General features: G+C 44.4%; 1 protein-coding gene across 5 annotated transcripts in view; it reads right to left on the reverse strand.

Moving 5' to 3' along the window:
• Window positions 1-15,138, reverse strand: part of sbf2 (SET binding factor 2) — a 709,984-nt gene that overhangs the window by 144,527 nt on the left and 550,319 nt on the right. For all 5 annotated transcript variants that reach the window (XM_086007986.1, XM_086007985.1, XM_086007989.1 and 2 more), the window contains 2 exons: window positions 3,341-3,511; window positions 426-688 (listed from right to left, as the gene is read on the reverse strand). In XM_086007986.1, the coding sequence (XP_085864112.1) occupies window positions 426-688; window positions 3,341-3,511 (434 nt within the window). The remainder of the gene's footprint in view (window positions 1-425; window positions 689-3,340; window positions 3,512-15,138) is intronic.

Consider the following 15,138-nt stretch of genomic DNA (forward strand, 5'->3'; position numbering starts at 1 on the left):
AGAATGAGAGGTGATCTTATTGAAGCATGTAAGATACTGAGGGGGCTCGACAAGGTAGATGCAGAGAGGATGTTTCCCCTCGTGGGGAAATCTAGAACTCGGGGGCACAGTCTCAGAATAAAGGGTCGCCCTTTTAGAACTAAGATGAGGAGGAATTTCTTCTCTCAGAGGGTTGTAAATCTGTGGAATTCTCTGCCCCAGAGAGCTGTGGAGGCTGGGTCATTAAATACATTTAAAGTGGAGATAGAAAATTTTTTGCAAGATAAGGGAGTGAAGGGTTATGGGGAGCGGGCAGGGAAGTGGCTTTGAGCTCAAGATCAGCCATGATCTTATTGAATGACGGAGCAAGCTCGAGGAGCCTGCCCTGCCCTGCTCCTATTTCTTATGTTCTTAAATTCAAATATTTAACATGACTTCATACAAACCTGTTGGTGACAAAACTATTGCTCCCACTTTCCCAGTCTCCTGTTGTAGTATTTCGCAGTAGCTTGTTTTTGCTTGTGTCCAAAGGAACCAGCAGGTAGACCATGAGTTGGGCATAATGAATGGCTTGGCTAAAAACAGTGTTTTCCTCTCCCTTCTCCAGCTCCTGCTGTTTCTCTTTGTGGAGTGTTGGCCATAAACGCAGCTGCTCTGCTGCGATGTCCATAACTGTTTTCTCATGCTCTGTTGGTGTTGGATCTTTATCCTAAAATAAACAGAACAGAGTTCAGCAGTTGGATACCAAATTCTTCTTCCTTCCAGGTTTTTTCACATATGCCCTTTGCATAAGCTAAGACACATAAGTTGGACCACAGACAGAGCAGCATATAGCTTGGAGTGTGCTACAAGGCAGTAAAATATTAAAGGGTGAACGTGATATGCTAAATTGCAACAGAGATTTATCAACATAATATGAACCACAAGATGTGTGGCTGCCTAGAAATACTTCTCCCATGTGTGTGATAGTTTGGAATATATACTCATTTTTTCTACGCTTTTGTACTCGATACCTCTATTCATGAAGCCCAGGATCCTGTAAGCTTTTTTAACTGCTTTCTCAACCTGCCCTGCCACCTTCAACAATTTGTGCACATATACCCACCAAGTCTCTCTGTTCATGCACTCCCTTTAGGATTGTACCCTTTAGTTTATATTTCCTCTCTTCATTCTTTCTACCAAAATGTATCACTTTGCACTTTTCTGCATTAAATTTCATCTGCCACGTGTCCGCCCATTCCACCAGCCTGTCTATATCCTCTTGAAGTCTATCACTATCCTCCTCACTGTTCGCTGTACTTCCAAGTTTTGTCTCATCAGCAAATTTTGAAATTGTGCTCTGTACACCCACATCAAAGTCATTAATATATATCAAGAAAAGCAATGGTCCTAGAACTGACCCCTGGGGCTCACCACTGTATACCTTCCTCTAGTCCAAAAAACATCAAGAAGCCAGAATTGGAGGAGCACAGATATCTTGGAGGGTCACAAGTGTCAAATGCACGTGTTCAAAGCTCCTTACAAATAGGTAACTATTCAAAATATCAATGCAGTGCAGTACTAGTTAATGCAAAATATAATTGGATTTATTTCATAATAATGTCATTGTAGAATGGTCCATTTTGAATGTTTCCCTGAGATGACAAAAGCATACTTGAATTTTCTGCTGGTGATACTTTTTGCCACAATACTCTTCTTTTCTCTCCCCCTCTTCTCCTGAAAGTGCTTTGGGCACCAGTCAGCCTCTGATACTTTACTCAAGTGGTCATTATTGAGTCAAGTGAGTTAAGACAGTGAGTAGTGAAAAGCCATTCAACTACGTGGGCATCGCTTCTGAGCCTTACCTAGTCCTCAACCAATGCTCACACACACATCCTTCCCAGCAGAGGTCACTGGATAGCAATGAGGTTGGGAACACTGGCTGGTTTTCCCCTCCCTAGTCAATAGGTGCGGAGACCAATAGCCGCACTCCTACTGCCGTTTGAACCTGGAAAGCCTCCGGTCTGTTTCAATAATATATTAGTTTTATCAATCAAGACATCGAGGGAGCTTGCTATTAAATGTTAAACAAGAACAAGGAATACAGTGTATTAAATATGATAACTATATATGTTCATACTATAGCACCTCCCACGTTATAGGTTACTTTTAAATATCTTTGTTTGCAGAAAGCTTTGGCAGCAGTGCCAAACGGAATTGATGCACTGGAGCTATACACCAATGTCGGGTCACCTTGCAGCATATCCACTCCATAGCATTGGATCACTACTTACTGTTCTTTTTTAGGTTGATTGTGGACTAAGAATAAACTGATATTTGGCTGATACTTGAGTTGAGCTGGACCAACCATATCAACACCGGAGCTACAAAAGCAGGGCAGAGGTTGGCTAGTCTGTAATCAGTGACTCACCTCCTGACTCTTTAAAGTCTTTCCGCCATCTACCAGGGTCCAGTCAGGAGCATGATGGAATACTCACCATCACTTGCCTGGTTGGCTAAAGCTGCAACACTCAAGAAGCTCAGTATCATCTGGGACACAGCAGCTCACCTGATCGATGCTCCTGCCACTGGATTCAATATCCACCATCAGTGCACATTGGCTGCAGTATGTATAATCTACAGGATGCACTGTAGCAACTCGCCACAGTTATTTTGACAGTACCTCCCTCGACCTGTGACCTCTACAACCATGAAGGACAAGGGCAGCAATGTTGTGGGGACACCGTCTCCTCCAAGTCACCCACTATCCTGACTTGGATATAAATGTCTTCATTCTCACTATTCAATATCGTGGAATTCCCTACCTAACACCACAGTGGCAGCACCATCAGCAAAAGGCCCGAAGCAGTTCAAGGAAAAGGCCCATCACTACCTTCTCAGGGCAACTTGGAATGGGCAATAAATGAGGATTTGCCAGGATCGCCTACATCCCGAGAACAAATAAAAAAACAAAAATAATAAAGTGGCGGGGGGGGGGGGGGGGGGGGGGGGGCGATGAGAAGAAACACTAAAGAGAATAGAAATTGGTCCCACATCCATAAAAGAGGACCTCACCTTTGTTCCACGTATTGTTTCATTTATTAGTACTGCAAATGCATGAGCTGGGATACAGTTACTGAAAAATTCTGAGTTTTAAAAATAAACTTAGGCTAGAGAAACATCTCAAGGAGAAGTACTTATCATTAGAGTTACCATCTCCACTAAACTAGTATTAGTCTGTAAAAATGAGTGAAACTGAATATTAGCAGGGTCCAGAGAAGTCTTCAATATCTGAAGAAACAAAACACATTTTCCCATTGGCCCTGGTTAGTAAATTATTGTTGGTTGCAAAAATGTAAAGATAAATAATGTCTAAAATTACCTTTTGCTTGATATTGGATAGAAAATTTTCATTTCTGGAGGTGAGGTAGAGTGCTCGTATTTGATTCTGCACATCATTGTAGAAAGTAGCTTCCCAAAACTGTTGGTTAGCCCAGACATGATGGTCTTGTACACATGTGTAGGCAAACTGGTTGACACCTGTTGCCAATTTCTGAAGTAACCAAAAAAAAATTGTTCAAACGATTACATGATATTTATCCGGCATCTGCATAACATTTGCTCTTGGACAGCCTATGCATAGGATATAGTTAAATAGAAGCTATCATGTTATATTCAATGGCATTACCATCGCTGAATCCCCCACTATCAACATCCTGGGGGTTACCATTGATCAGAAGCTGAACTGGACCAGCCATATAAATACTGTGGTTACAAGAGCAGGCCAGAGGCTGGGAATTCTGCGGCGAGTGTCTCACCTCCTGACTCCCCAAAGCCTTTCCACCATCTACAAGGCACAAGTCAGGAGTGTGATGGAATACTCTCCACTTGCCTGGATGAGTGCAGCTCCAACACTCAAGAAGCTCGATACCATTCAGGATAAAGCAGCCCGTTTGATTGGCACTCCATCCACCACCTTCAACATTCACTCCCTCCACCACCGGCGCACTGTGGCTGCAGTGTGTACCATCTACAAGATGCACTGCAGCAACTCGCCAAAGCTCCTTCAACAGCACCTTCCAAACCCGCGACCTCTACCACTTAGAGGGACAAGGGCAGCAGACGCATGGGAACATCACCACCTACAAGTTCCCCTCCAAGCCACACACCATCCTGACTTGGACCTGTATCGCCGTTCCTTCACTGTCGCTGGGCCAAAATCCTGGAACTCCCTTCCTAACAGCATTGTGGGTGTACCTACACCATATGGACTGCAGCGGTTCAAGAAGGTGGCTCACCACCATCTTCTCAAGGGCAATTAGGGATGGGCACTAAATGCAGGCCTAGCCAGCAACGCCCACATCCCATCAACGAATAAAAAAAAATCTGTTGAATTACAAATAGTTCAATTTTGTTTCTGTATCATAGCTTAAATGACATTTGATATTGCAAGAAATGGCCATTATGTGCCAAAATGTTCTCTCTTGATGAATGCTGCATTTTTGCCATTACATCACAAATTAGTCATGAAGATTTAAAGGTATTTAAGCTTAATTATTTTAGGCTGCCATTTTCAAGTAGTAAATCTTTGAAAAGAGTTTAATGGCTCCTTGCCTTTCTCTGCTGGATTGTTGGTCGAGTTACAGCTAAAATGCTCACGTGTGTCAGTTCTCTGTAAATTGCCATAAACCACAATATTGAACATCTGATTTAAAAAAAATTAATAACAGAAAACAGATGATGCATTTAGTTCTACTGTTATAGGTCATAAAACCCAATACTGCTAGAATAAAGTAGATGTAAATAGCCAAGTAGATATTTTATTTTTCCATTAGAGGGCAGCAGATTTCCACACTGTTAAGAGTGGTAGAAGTCAAGCTCTACATAACTGAAAAGTGCAGATATTATCCAAATTAGCAACTCCATAAATATTTTTTGAAGTTGTTTCCATGGTAAATAAACTACGTCTTTTTCTCTGCAGGTGTATCCATCAATAATGTATTCTACCCTGTTTAAACAGAATGCTGATGAGAATAAAACACAGACAAGATGCAACTTGAATGTGAAGATATTTGTCTTAAAATGAATGTGAAGATATTTGTCTTAAAATGAATGACAAAGAAAGTACCTGCAAAGTATCAAAAGGTTTATTATATAGCACTAAAAACCAAGTCATCAGGAGCAGATGAAGTTTAGAATCAAACTGTGATTTATCATGTTAACCATAAATGCCAAGCACATTTTACCCGTCAACATCAAACTGATTTTTAACTAAACCATTATTTGTTGCAAAATTGATTTAATTACTTGAATGCAACAAATTTCATTTAATATGTAACAAAGGAAGCAACTTCCTGGATCGCACTTACACAGAAATTACGGCAAAATTTACGCTGACCTTGCCGCTGGGAATTTACACTGAAATTTCCTGATAATGGTATTAGCATACAACAAAAAATTGTTAGTTATTATCTTAATGGCAAGAAACTGGAAAGTACTGTAGTACAAAGGGATCTGGGGGTCCTGGTGCACGAAACTCAAAAAGTTAGTATGCAGGTGCAGCAAGTGATCAAGAAGGCCAATGGAATGTTGGCTTTTATTGCTAGGGGGATAGAATATAAAAACAGGGAGGTATTGCTGCAGTTATACAAGGTATTGGTGAGACCGCACCTGGAATACTGCATACAGTTTTGGTGTCCATACTTAAGAAAAGACATACTTGCTCTCGAGTCAGTACAAAGAAGGTTCACTCGGTTAATCCCGGGAATGAGGGGGTGGTCATATGAGGAGAGGTTGAGTAGATTGGGACTCTACTCATTGGAGTTCAGAAGAATGAGAGGCGATCTTATTGAAACATATAAGATTGTGAAGGGGCTTGATCGGGTGGATGCGGTGAGGATGTTCCCAATGATGGGTGAAACTAGAACTAGGGGGCATAATCTTAAAATAAGGGGCTGCTCTTTCAAAACTGAGATGAGGAGAAACTTCTTCACTCAGAGGGTGGTGGGTTTGTGGAATTTGCTGCCCCAGAAAGCTGTGGAAGCTACATCATTAAATAAATTTAAAACAGAAATAGATAGTTTCCTAGAAGTAAAGGGAAGTAAGGGTTACGGGGAGCGGGCAAAAAATTGGACATGAGTCTAGGTTCGGAATGGTCATGGCCCTGTGGGTAGTGGAGTGGGCCCAGGGGCCGTGTAGCCTGGTTCTGTTCCTACTTCTTGTGTTCTAATTCTGTGTTAGATTTCAGGAGATGGTTTTATTCCTGTTCCTGGCTGGGGTGGAGATTGCCTTTACAGAAGGTAAGTACTGTAGAAAATATAGGGACAGAGTGATCTCCTGGAAGAGTTTCGATCGCCTAGATGGGTCGGAGAGGAATTTCCCAGATTTTTTCTCCCAAATTGGCCATTGGGTTTTTTGTCTGGTTTTTCGCCTCTCCCGGGAGATCACATGGGTTCGGGTGGGATGGAGGGTGATAGAAGATTTGAGGTTAGGATCAGATCAGCCATGATCTTATTGAATGGTGGAGCAGGCTCGAGGGGCCGATTGGCCTACTCCTGCTCCTATTTCTTATGTTCTTATTTACATAGACTGTAAAAACCAACGTAAAACAAGCGGAAATCAGTGTAAGCAACTGGAGCCCGAGGAAAGCACAGAACATATGCCAGCTTCCTTCTTCAAATTCCTCTTTATCTTATAATGTTATGAAAATTGAAGTTTCAAGCCATCAAACTATAATGTTTTGGCATAATACCAGCGTAAATTAGTTATGCGTGAATTTCCTCAGAAAAAAACATGCAATTCCACTCTTGCGCCATAGTTATGCCAACACTTTCCAGGATATTCCAAACCACTAGTATCTCTAAAGAGGTTGGTCAACAGGTGGTGTTGGAGGCAAGTCCATGACAGAATAATCATAAGGGAATCTGGATGGAGTAGAAAGTTACCCTTTGTTTATGTTCTTAAGCCCTAATGCAGCACAACTAGGGTAGCCAGGCAACTATAGCAGTGTAGATCATCGATTGGACTCAGTCCAAAGTTGGTTCTCTTCTAGACCAACACCTACACTTGAGTTTCCCAGGAGGTGACTTAAAATTTTGGCCAGACAGTGTGTGGATTAGTTCTGGGGCTGGGGCAGTTCAACTATCATTCTCACCATCTGTTAGACAAAACTGGATTATCTAGTCAACTCTAGTGACTGGGGATAGTCTGTATGTGGAGGATTAATGTAGCTACCAGATTACATAAAGCATAATTTTAAAATTCATTTCAAACAAAATAAACTAGGTAGTGTTTAACAGAAGTTAAGCAAAATATATAAGAACCACCCAACCTCACAGTCAATCAGTAGTTGAAGGGTTAAAATGTCTGCGGTCCAAGCCAGCTAAAAATTATCCTCTGGGCTAAAATTCCAATGGACCCAAAATGCCTGTGCTTTCCTAAATACAACAGCTAAAAATATTAGCATTCTGAAAACGTGACCATAACATATTCCAGACACATAGTGAAGATGCCAGAATGTGATGCCAGTCAAGTTTGCATGGACTTCTCTGTGTGGAGTTTGCACATTCTCCCCGTGTTTGCGTGGGTTTCCTCCGGGTGCTCCGGTTTCCTCCCACAGTCCAAAGATGTGCGGGTTAGTTTGATTGACTATGATAAATTGACCCTTAGTGTTAGGGGGATTAAATACGTGGGGTTACGGGGATAGAGTGGGATATGTGTTGGTGTAGTGGTTACGGGGATCGGGTGGGATATGTGTCAGTGCAGGCTCGATGGGCCAAATGGCCTCTATCTGCACTGTGGGGTTTCTGTGTTCTGTGTGTGTTTCTCGACTACAAGCCAACCATTTGTAATATTTTAAATGGAACAACGAGCAATGATACTGGCCCAGAAATTCGGGTCCCAACGCGCGAGTACGCACGGGGTACTCATGCGTGGACCCGATGGAAGTGCCGGTTTCTTGCATGCACTGCGCTGCGCGGGAAACCAGCACTTCCGTTCCTCTGAACGAAGGGGTTCAGAGATCGAACGCGTGCGCGCGCGAGTCTGCGCGTGCGCTTTGAACTTACGTTTTTTTTTTAATACAGGTTTTTCCGTGAGGGTAAGTCTTTAGATTTTAGAAATGTAAAAACCAGGCGTAAGGCCTGCATTTTAAAAGGTAAGTGGTCAATTAATTAAAATTAAAACATTTTTTCCACAGGTTTATTATTTTTAAATACTTTAAAGCAAGGTAAGTTTATTTTTAGCCCCTCTTTTTATAAAATTATTTTTTTCAAAAATTTAAATTATTGTTTAAAATAGTTATTTAATGTAATTTATAGTTTATTTAAAAAGTGTGATTTAAAAAAAAAATTATTTGAAGGTTTACTGTTATTTTGGGGCCCGTATATTCATAAGTTTAGACAGGTCTTCCTGTCAATCTTATGAATGGGCTTTTCCCTCCTCTGATTGGCTGCCCATGGCTCACGTGATCCCAGGGGACGCATCGCATTAACTACACCCCGGGACATGCAAGCACAGTGCGCCGGCAACTGGGCCAGGCCCCGGAGCGGAATTCCACGGGAGCCCAGAGCTCAGCTGCCGGCGCGCAAGGTAAGTGCAGGTCGGGGGCTTGCACCCGCAGGAAGCCCCCGACCCGAATTTCTGGGCCATTATAAGTTTAACATTTATTAGAAATAAGATTTTGGTTATTGAATCTTGCTAATTTCACCAACTCTAAATGTAGGACTACAATTGTAACGGATTGAAAGAAGAACAAATAGTTACATTTTTCTTAAATAGTAGCATGCTTTCCAATTACCAACTTACCATAAGGATATTAAGGCCTAGAAATTCAGTGGGCTGCGCCACCCGTTAACGGCCAAAGAGGGCACTTAGTGGGTTTTACGACACTGGCCACGCCTCCCGCTAAATTTAGCGGGACGCTAATGGCAGCGCTAGCCGTTAGCGCTGCGCCACTACCGATGACGTCATCAGTGTGTGCAGCGCCCCGCTACCGCCCCGATCGCAAAATTTGGTAGCGCCCCATGCTTTAATGCCGGTCGCAATTTGCGACCGGTTCAGGGGGGCCTACCTGCAGCGGTAGAGGCGCTGAGGTGCGGGGCGGCCATTTTTTTGCTGGCCGCCTGCCAGCACCTCTCCGTGCCGCCGTCCCCGGCCTCCTGAGCACCCCCCACCACCCCCGCGGAGTGCCGGCTGTGTCCCAAGAGCCCGGCACTTCTCCTCGGTGCCGGGCTCTTTTGCCGGCACTCGCGCTCTTCGAGCGCGCTGCAGCAGGCCCCTCCCCTTTAAGGAGGGGAGGAAGGCCTGCAGTATCACAGCGCGCCGTGCCGCAGCGCTTGCACTGCGAACTTCAGTTGCAACGCCTCAAGAGGGATGCGGGGCGCCTCGAGTAGCGCTGCGCTTCCCTCTGGGGCGCGCAAACTGAATTTGCGGCGGGCGGCCGTGACTTCTTCCAGTACGCTACTTCCGGCGCCCTGGCGAGGCTGACTGGGCGCCAGTGAATTTCTAGGCCTAAGAGATTTGTCTCTACCCTTTACTCCACCCTTACCTTTATAGTAAATTTGTGCTTCTGGGTAGGTTATAACTTGTTGAGCCAATCATATAACTAACCGTATAGAACCTACCTTATCTTTTATAAAAATGGTTGACGTATGCACTTTCCTGTCTGTCATTTACACTTCCTATTTCAATTATAGACAGATATTTTCTAGGTAAATATCTTGCAGCTGATCGGCTCATATCAAATAGAAAATCAGTTACATGCAATGTAGAGAAACTTTCCTACCAACATAAAATACCATATTAACACAGAAGTCATAACGTCTGTAGCATATGATATTTAATTGCTTAATTACAAATTGCAGCTTGAAGAGCAATTAGAAACATAGAAGATAGGAGTAGGAGTAGGCCATTCAGCCCCTCGAGCCTGCTCCGCCATTCAATGAGATCATGGCTGATCATCCAAACCCTGTCCCTGCCTTCTCCCCTTATCCCTTGATCCCTTTAATAGAACATTAAACTCTGAGTGGCTTCATCCTGTGACCTGAGATTCTGCTGCTTACCAATCAGAATTTGTGGCCTTAAGATCCACATTACGCATTACATGGTATAACAGTCCTGCTCTTATTAAACTTACCATGAGTAATGGCATAAGATGTCTGCCAGTAATATATTACTTCTTTTGCATGCAGATGTCACATTTTGTTACAGATGTAAAACAATCTTAAAATGCACGGTGCTTCTCAGCTACAACCAGAAACTGGCAAGCACATTCAAATCTGCAAAATTCCCATTCCAAACAATTAAACTCTGAATGACCTCAGGTTGTGTTTTGTTGCAGCAATTAGACTTTGTGGCCTTAAAGGGACAGGCCACTTTAAACATGTTGCACCTCAGTAGCATAATAATATGTTGTGCATTATGTGCAATATTGTGCCTATTATTAAACATGTATCATCCAATTTACCATGAGATCCACTAGTATTGATAAAAGTCTTGCATCTAGAATGTATCCATCATATGCCAGATGTTATACTTTGTTAGAGATGCAAGAGAATCGTTTTTCAAGAAAATCATGGATTTGAACCCTGAAATTTAAAAGCAATTACAACTACCCTCTGAGTGACTGCAGTAGTTTATAACTAGCTACAACTATTTGAATATGCCTATGTAGAGCAGTGGCCATAGGGACATAGTTAAAAGCTAAATGTAACAGCTGTGATCCAGATCCAAGAATACCTGTTCACAATACTACAAGAGATTCACTAATGATTTGTAAAAAGCTTTCAGGTAGACTAACAATTAAGTCCAGTTTGGAGATAGTTAAATAAGAAAGAGTTAACTAGAAACGAAGAGTGCTAAAGGCACTGACTCCTTGTGATATTGACTCATCCTTATAGTTGCCAGCTGTCCTCCAATAAGTCATCCAAGTGTCCATTATTGATGTATGAACCGTGGCAGTGAATATCAGCAAGCCTTTTGACCCTCTGTTCATCCTTACTTGACATTCATAATATATATATATATATATAAATATACACACACACACACTTCCGGGACAGGAACAGGAACTCTGGCTGATTTCCCTCACCCTAACCTAGCTGCACTGAGGCCACTTGTATTGCTACCTACCATGACCAGCTATCTCATCCCAGATCGGCAATCAAACTTTTCACCTAAAGCTTTGCTGAACCACTACAAGAGATTCTACAACAAAGGTTAACAAGCTGTTACTATTCATAAACCCAAGTAGCTAGTTTATTAAAATAACATTGGATTGACTCATGAAAAGGCATTTAATCCCAGTAGAGTCCCGAGTTTTAAGAATGTTTAAATTTTAACAGACGGACACAGCATGTCCTCAAGCACACTGAAACAACATTGATTAGGAAACACATTCTATTAATCGACCTTTAACTACTTCAACTCACACTTAATTTTGAGCTCTCTGTCTACTACAATAGCATGGAGATATTATCTATCTATATATATATAACACAGTATGGGGGAGAAATTGGGTGATTAGCGTCACTTGTTAGCGCCTAAAGAGGCAGGCAGTGGCTGTAGCGCCACTGGCTGCGCCTCCCGCGATATTGAGTTGGGGCGATAATGGTGGCATTAGTCTTTTGCACTGCGCCGCCACCGATGACGTCATCGGTGTGCGCAGCGCCCCATTTGCGCCCCATTCGCAGTTGCGCCGTTCGCTACCTGCGCCCGGTTCACGGGGCCTTACTGTGCCGGCAGCGGCGCAACTTAAGGTGGAGGTGCGGGGCGGCCGCCTGCCAGCACCTCCGTCCCCGGCCTCCTAACCGCACCCCCCCACGGCATTGCCGGCTGTTTCCCAAGAGCCCAGCACTTCTCCTTGGTGCCGGACTCGTTTGCCGGCACTCGCGATCGGGGTTCACGCTGTTGCAGGCACCTCCCCCTTAACAGTGGGAGGAAGACCTGCAGTACTGCAGCGTGCCGTGCCGCAGCGTGTGGCGCTGCGGCATGTTGCACTGCGATCTTCAGTTTCAGCGCCCTAAGAGGGACGCGGAGTGCCTCGAGCCTCACCCCGTGTCCCTCGAGGGGCAATGAAACTGATATCTGACGATCGCTAAAGCCTTGAACGCTGCACTAAATCCTGCGCTCAGGCGACTTTTGCGCCCCAACCCAATTTCTAGGCCAATGTCTCTCTGTCTGTCTGTCTGTCTGTCCGGCTATACAATCAAAAGTTATAGAGCGTACCTACACATGTTATATCAAAAGAAAGCTCATCATTAGGGGACTCTTGTAGGTGTATTTACTTTTTGGTCGGACAAAAATTGTGCCGACTGTATCCAAAAAACGTTCAAAATTCCGCTCATTAGCATCGAGTGACATGAAGGTTGACCAATCGTACAGTCGAGCGACCAGACGGTCAACCAATCGCTGCATCACGGGGGCGGGTTCATAGCGCGTGCACGCGGGCCATCCTAGAGTCGAGTGACAGGACGATTGACCAATCCTACACTTCAGTGACCTGACGGTTGACCAATCGGTGCGTGTGGGCGGGCCTTATCATTCTGAAATGAGGTGAGTGGCCGCCATCTTGATTCCAAACTCTTCATTTCTTTTTCCCACTTTCTGCGTGTTTCTTTTCAAATGTACATTTCCAGCAAAAAAAAAAGTTGCTTTTAAAACACAAATTGTTTTTAAAAAAAGTTAATTAATTTGTAAATCTTTTCTTTAATCTGTATAATTTTCCTACCGTTCACCGTTTTTCCAGACCTCGAAGCCTGGGCCTCTGTTGCCCAGCCACGCCCGAGCTAGGCACCTCCCGTCACGCTCAACAAGTGGCCCACGATCACCGCCATCTTTGTGAAGGCTGGAGGGGGCGGGCCTGAGCCGAGCGTCACCACCACCGCCATCTTAGTAAAGGCGGGCGGGGCGGGAGTCAGCGCGCGCCTCAACTTCGGTCCGGAGCACGACTTGAGTCCGGCCGGGCCTCACGCGGTAGGTTGCGCACCGGCCGGCTCTGATGAGCGGCGGTGGCGTTTCTCTCTCTGGTCTTGAAGCCGGCTCGGGCGGGGGGGGGGGAGCGGTGCTCGGGAGGGCGGGGCTCGGGAGCGTAGGGCTCGGGAGGGCGGGAGCGCGGGGCTCGGGAAAGCGGGAAGGGGGCGAAGGGTTACCCCGGCAACCTGGCCCGGCCCTCACTGCGGCCGCGGGCCACTCGCCCTCTCCTTCCCCGTCTCTCCCCCCTCCCTTCCCCCCTCCCTCGCCCCTCCCTTCCCTTCTCCACCCCTACCCCTAACCCCCCCTCCCCCACCCCCCCCGTCGCTCCCTCTCTTCCCCCCCAGTCGCTCCCTCTCTTCCCCCCCAGTCGCTCCCTCTCTTCCCCCCCTAGTCGCTCCCTCTCTTCCCCCCCAGTCGCTCCCTCTCTTCCCCCCCAGTCGCTCCCTCTCTTCCCCCCCCAGTCGCTCCCTCTCTTCCCCCCCCAGTCGCTCCCTCTCTTCCCCCCCAGTCGCTCCCTCTCTTCCCCCCCAGTCGCTCCCTCTCTTCCCCCCCTAGTCGCTCCCTCTCTTCCCCCCCAGTCGCTCCCTCTCTTACCCCCCAGTCGCTCCCTCTCTTCCCCCCCAGTCGCTCCCTCTCTTCCCCCCCAGTCGCTCTCTCTCTTCCCCCCAGTCGCTCTCTCTCTTCCCCCCAGTCGCTCTCTCTCTTCCCCCCAGTCGCTCTCTCTCTTCCCCCCAGTCGCTCTCTCTCTCTCTCTCTCTCTTCCAACAACAACATGCCCTCAAAAAAGCCTTGGCACCGCCGGGCACTCCAGCTAGTACTAAATAGATGGCATAATCTATAACTTTATTCACAGTATCAGAGTATCATATAGTCCAAAGCTGTGCAAAATACAGTGAAAGAAAATGAAATTATTTTCTATATTCTAGCTTTGTTTTGAAATAACAGTAAACATTTAAGTATACAAGTTTCATTTGAAGTTCAGCTGAGGGGTTTATCTGAAGGTTTGAGATGGCTGCAAGTAAAATATTTTTGTACAAACTTGAAAATATATAAATTAAATGTAAATTTTAGCAAACTTCAATATTCCATTACCTAACATAACACAATTACAACAGCACAGAGGATTCATAATAAAGGCAAAAATAAAAGTATTGTATAATCATAGATGCACATCACATTGGACTGAGACAGAGGTCTAAAAGGTAATGCTTTACAGAAGAAAATAAATCCGGCAGCTTCAGTTAGTACTCAATGTATTAAGCACAGGGTCCAGAGTTACCCTAACTGAGAAATTTCAATGTTGAAAGATCCCGCTAAAGTAGTTGGAAATGAAAACACTGCCAGATGAAGTGGATGAGGCACCTTTAAGTATCAGGTTCATTATTCTTAAGATGCCCAGCATTTTGCCGACTCACACCTGTGACCTAAAATTGCACAAAACAGTTCCAATATAAACGTGCAAAACAAGTCACAGACACAAATGAGCAAAGCTATCATGTTTTGTAAAAAAAAAAATCCCTGCACATGAGAATACATTTCACACGCGAGATTTTCTCTTCAAAGCCAAGTATATAAAAACAGCATGATAATGAAAAGCATCCAACTCCCAATGCCTGGCCAAAAATGCATAAAAACTTGTGGCAACATGAATACAAACACTTTCCACAAAGCAAATGCTTAAAAAGCATCATATTTTCTCCATGCTAGGCCATCTTTGCGCCTTTTTTCTGGTCTCATCCTGCTTCTTTTCCATCAAAAACGATGTGAATTCTAACGTGTATCTAAACACATGTTTTCCCATAACTTGTACCACAGAGAAACCAACAAAAGAAACACAGTGGAGTCCAAAGTATTAAAATGTGAAGGAAAAACCCAACAAATAAAAAATGAATCTGAAACTAATCAGATTGTGCTGCAAGTCTTCACTTTACAAAGAATATGTGAAATTGGGATTTTTAGAATTTATGTGACTTTGGTTTAACATTTCTCATACTGGCTTCAACAGTCATTGTGTTCGAGAGACCTTGAACAAAAAATTACCTCAAGCACTGGGATCGTTTATTCTAAGGAAAAGATACATGTACGCCAGGTGCTTATTTCAAACATGATCCTCTCCAGGAAGAATACAAGACAAGATACTCTGTATTATCATCACCCCAAACTAAGAATGCAACAGACTGCAAGATTACTTAGCTTTATCATGCAAGT

This window comes from Somniosus microcephalus, chromosome 15 (assembly GCF_052327205.1).
Source record: "Somniosus microcephalus isolate GS21.2 chromosome 15, FLI_Smic_1.0, whole genome shotgun sequence".
In the NCBI taxonomy this organism is placed as follows: Eukaryota; Metazoa; Chordata; class Chondrichthyes; order Squaliformes; family Somniosidae; genus Somniosus; species Somniosus microcephalus.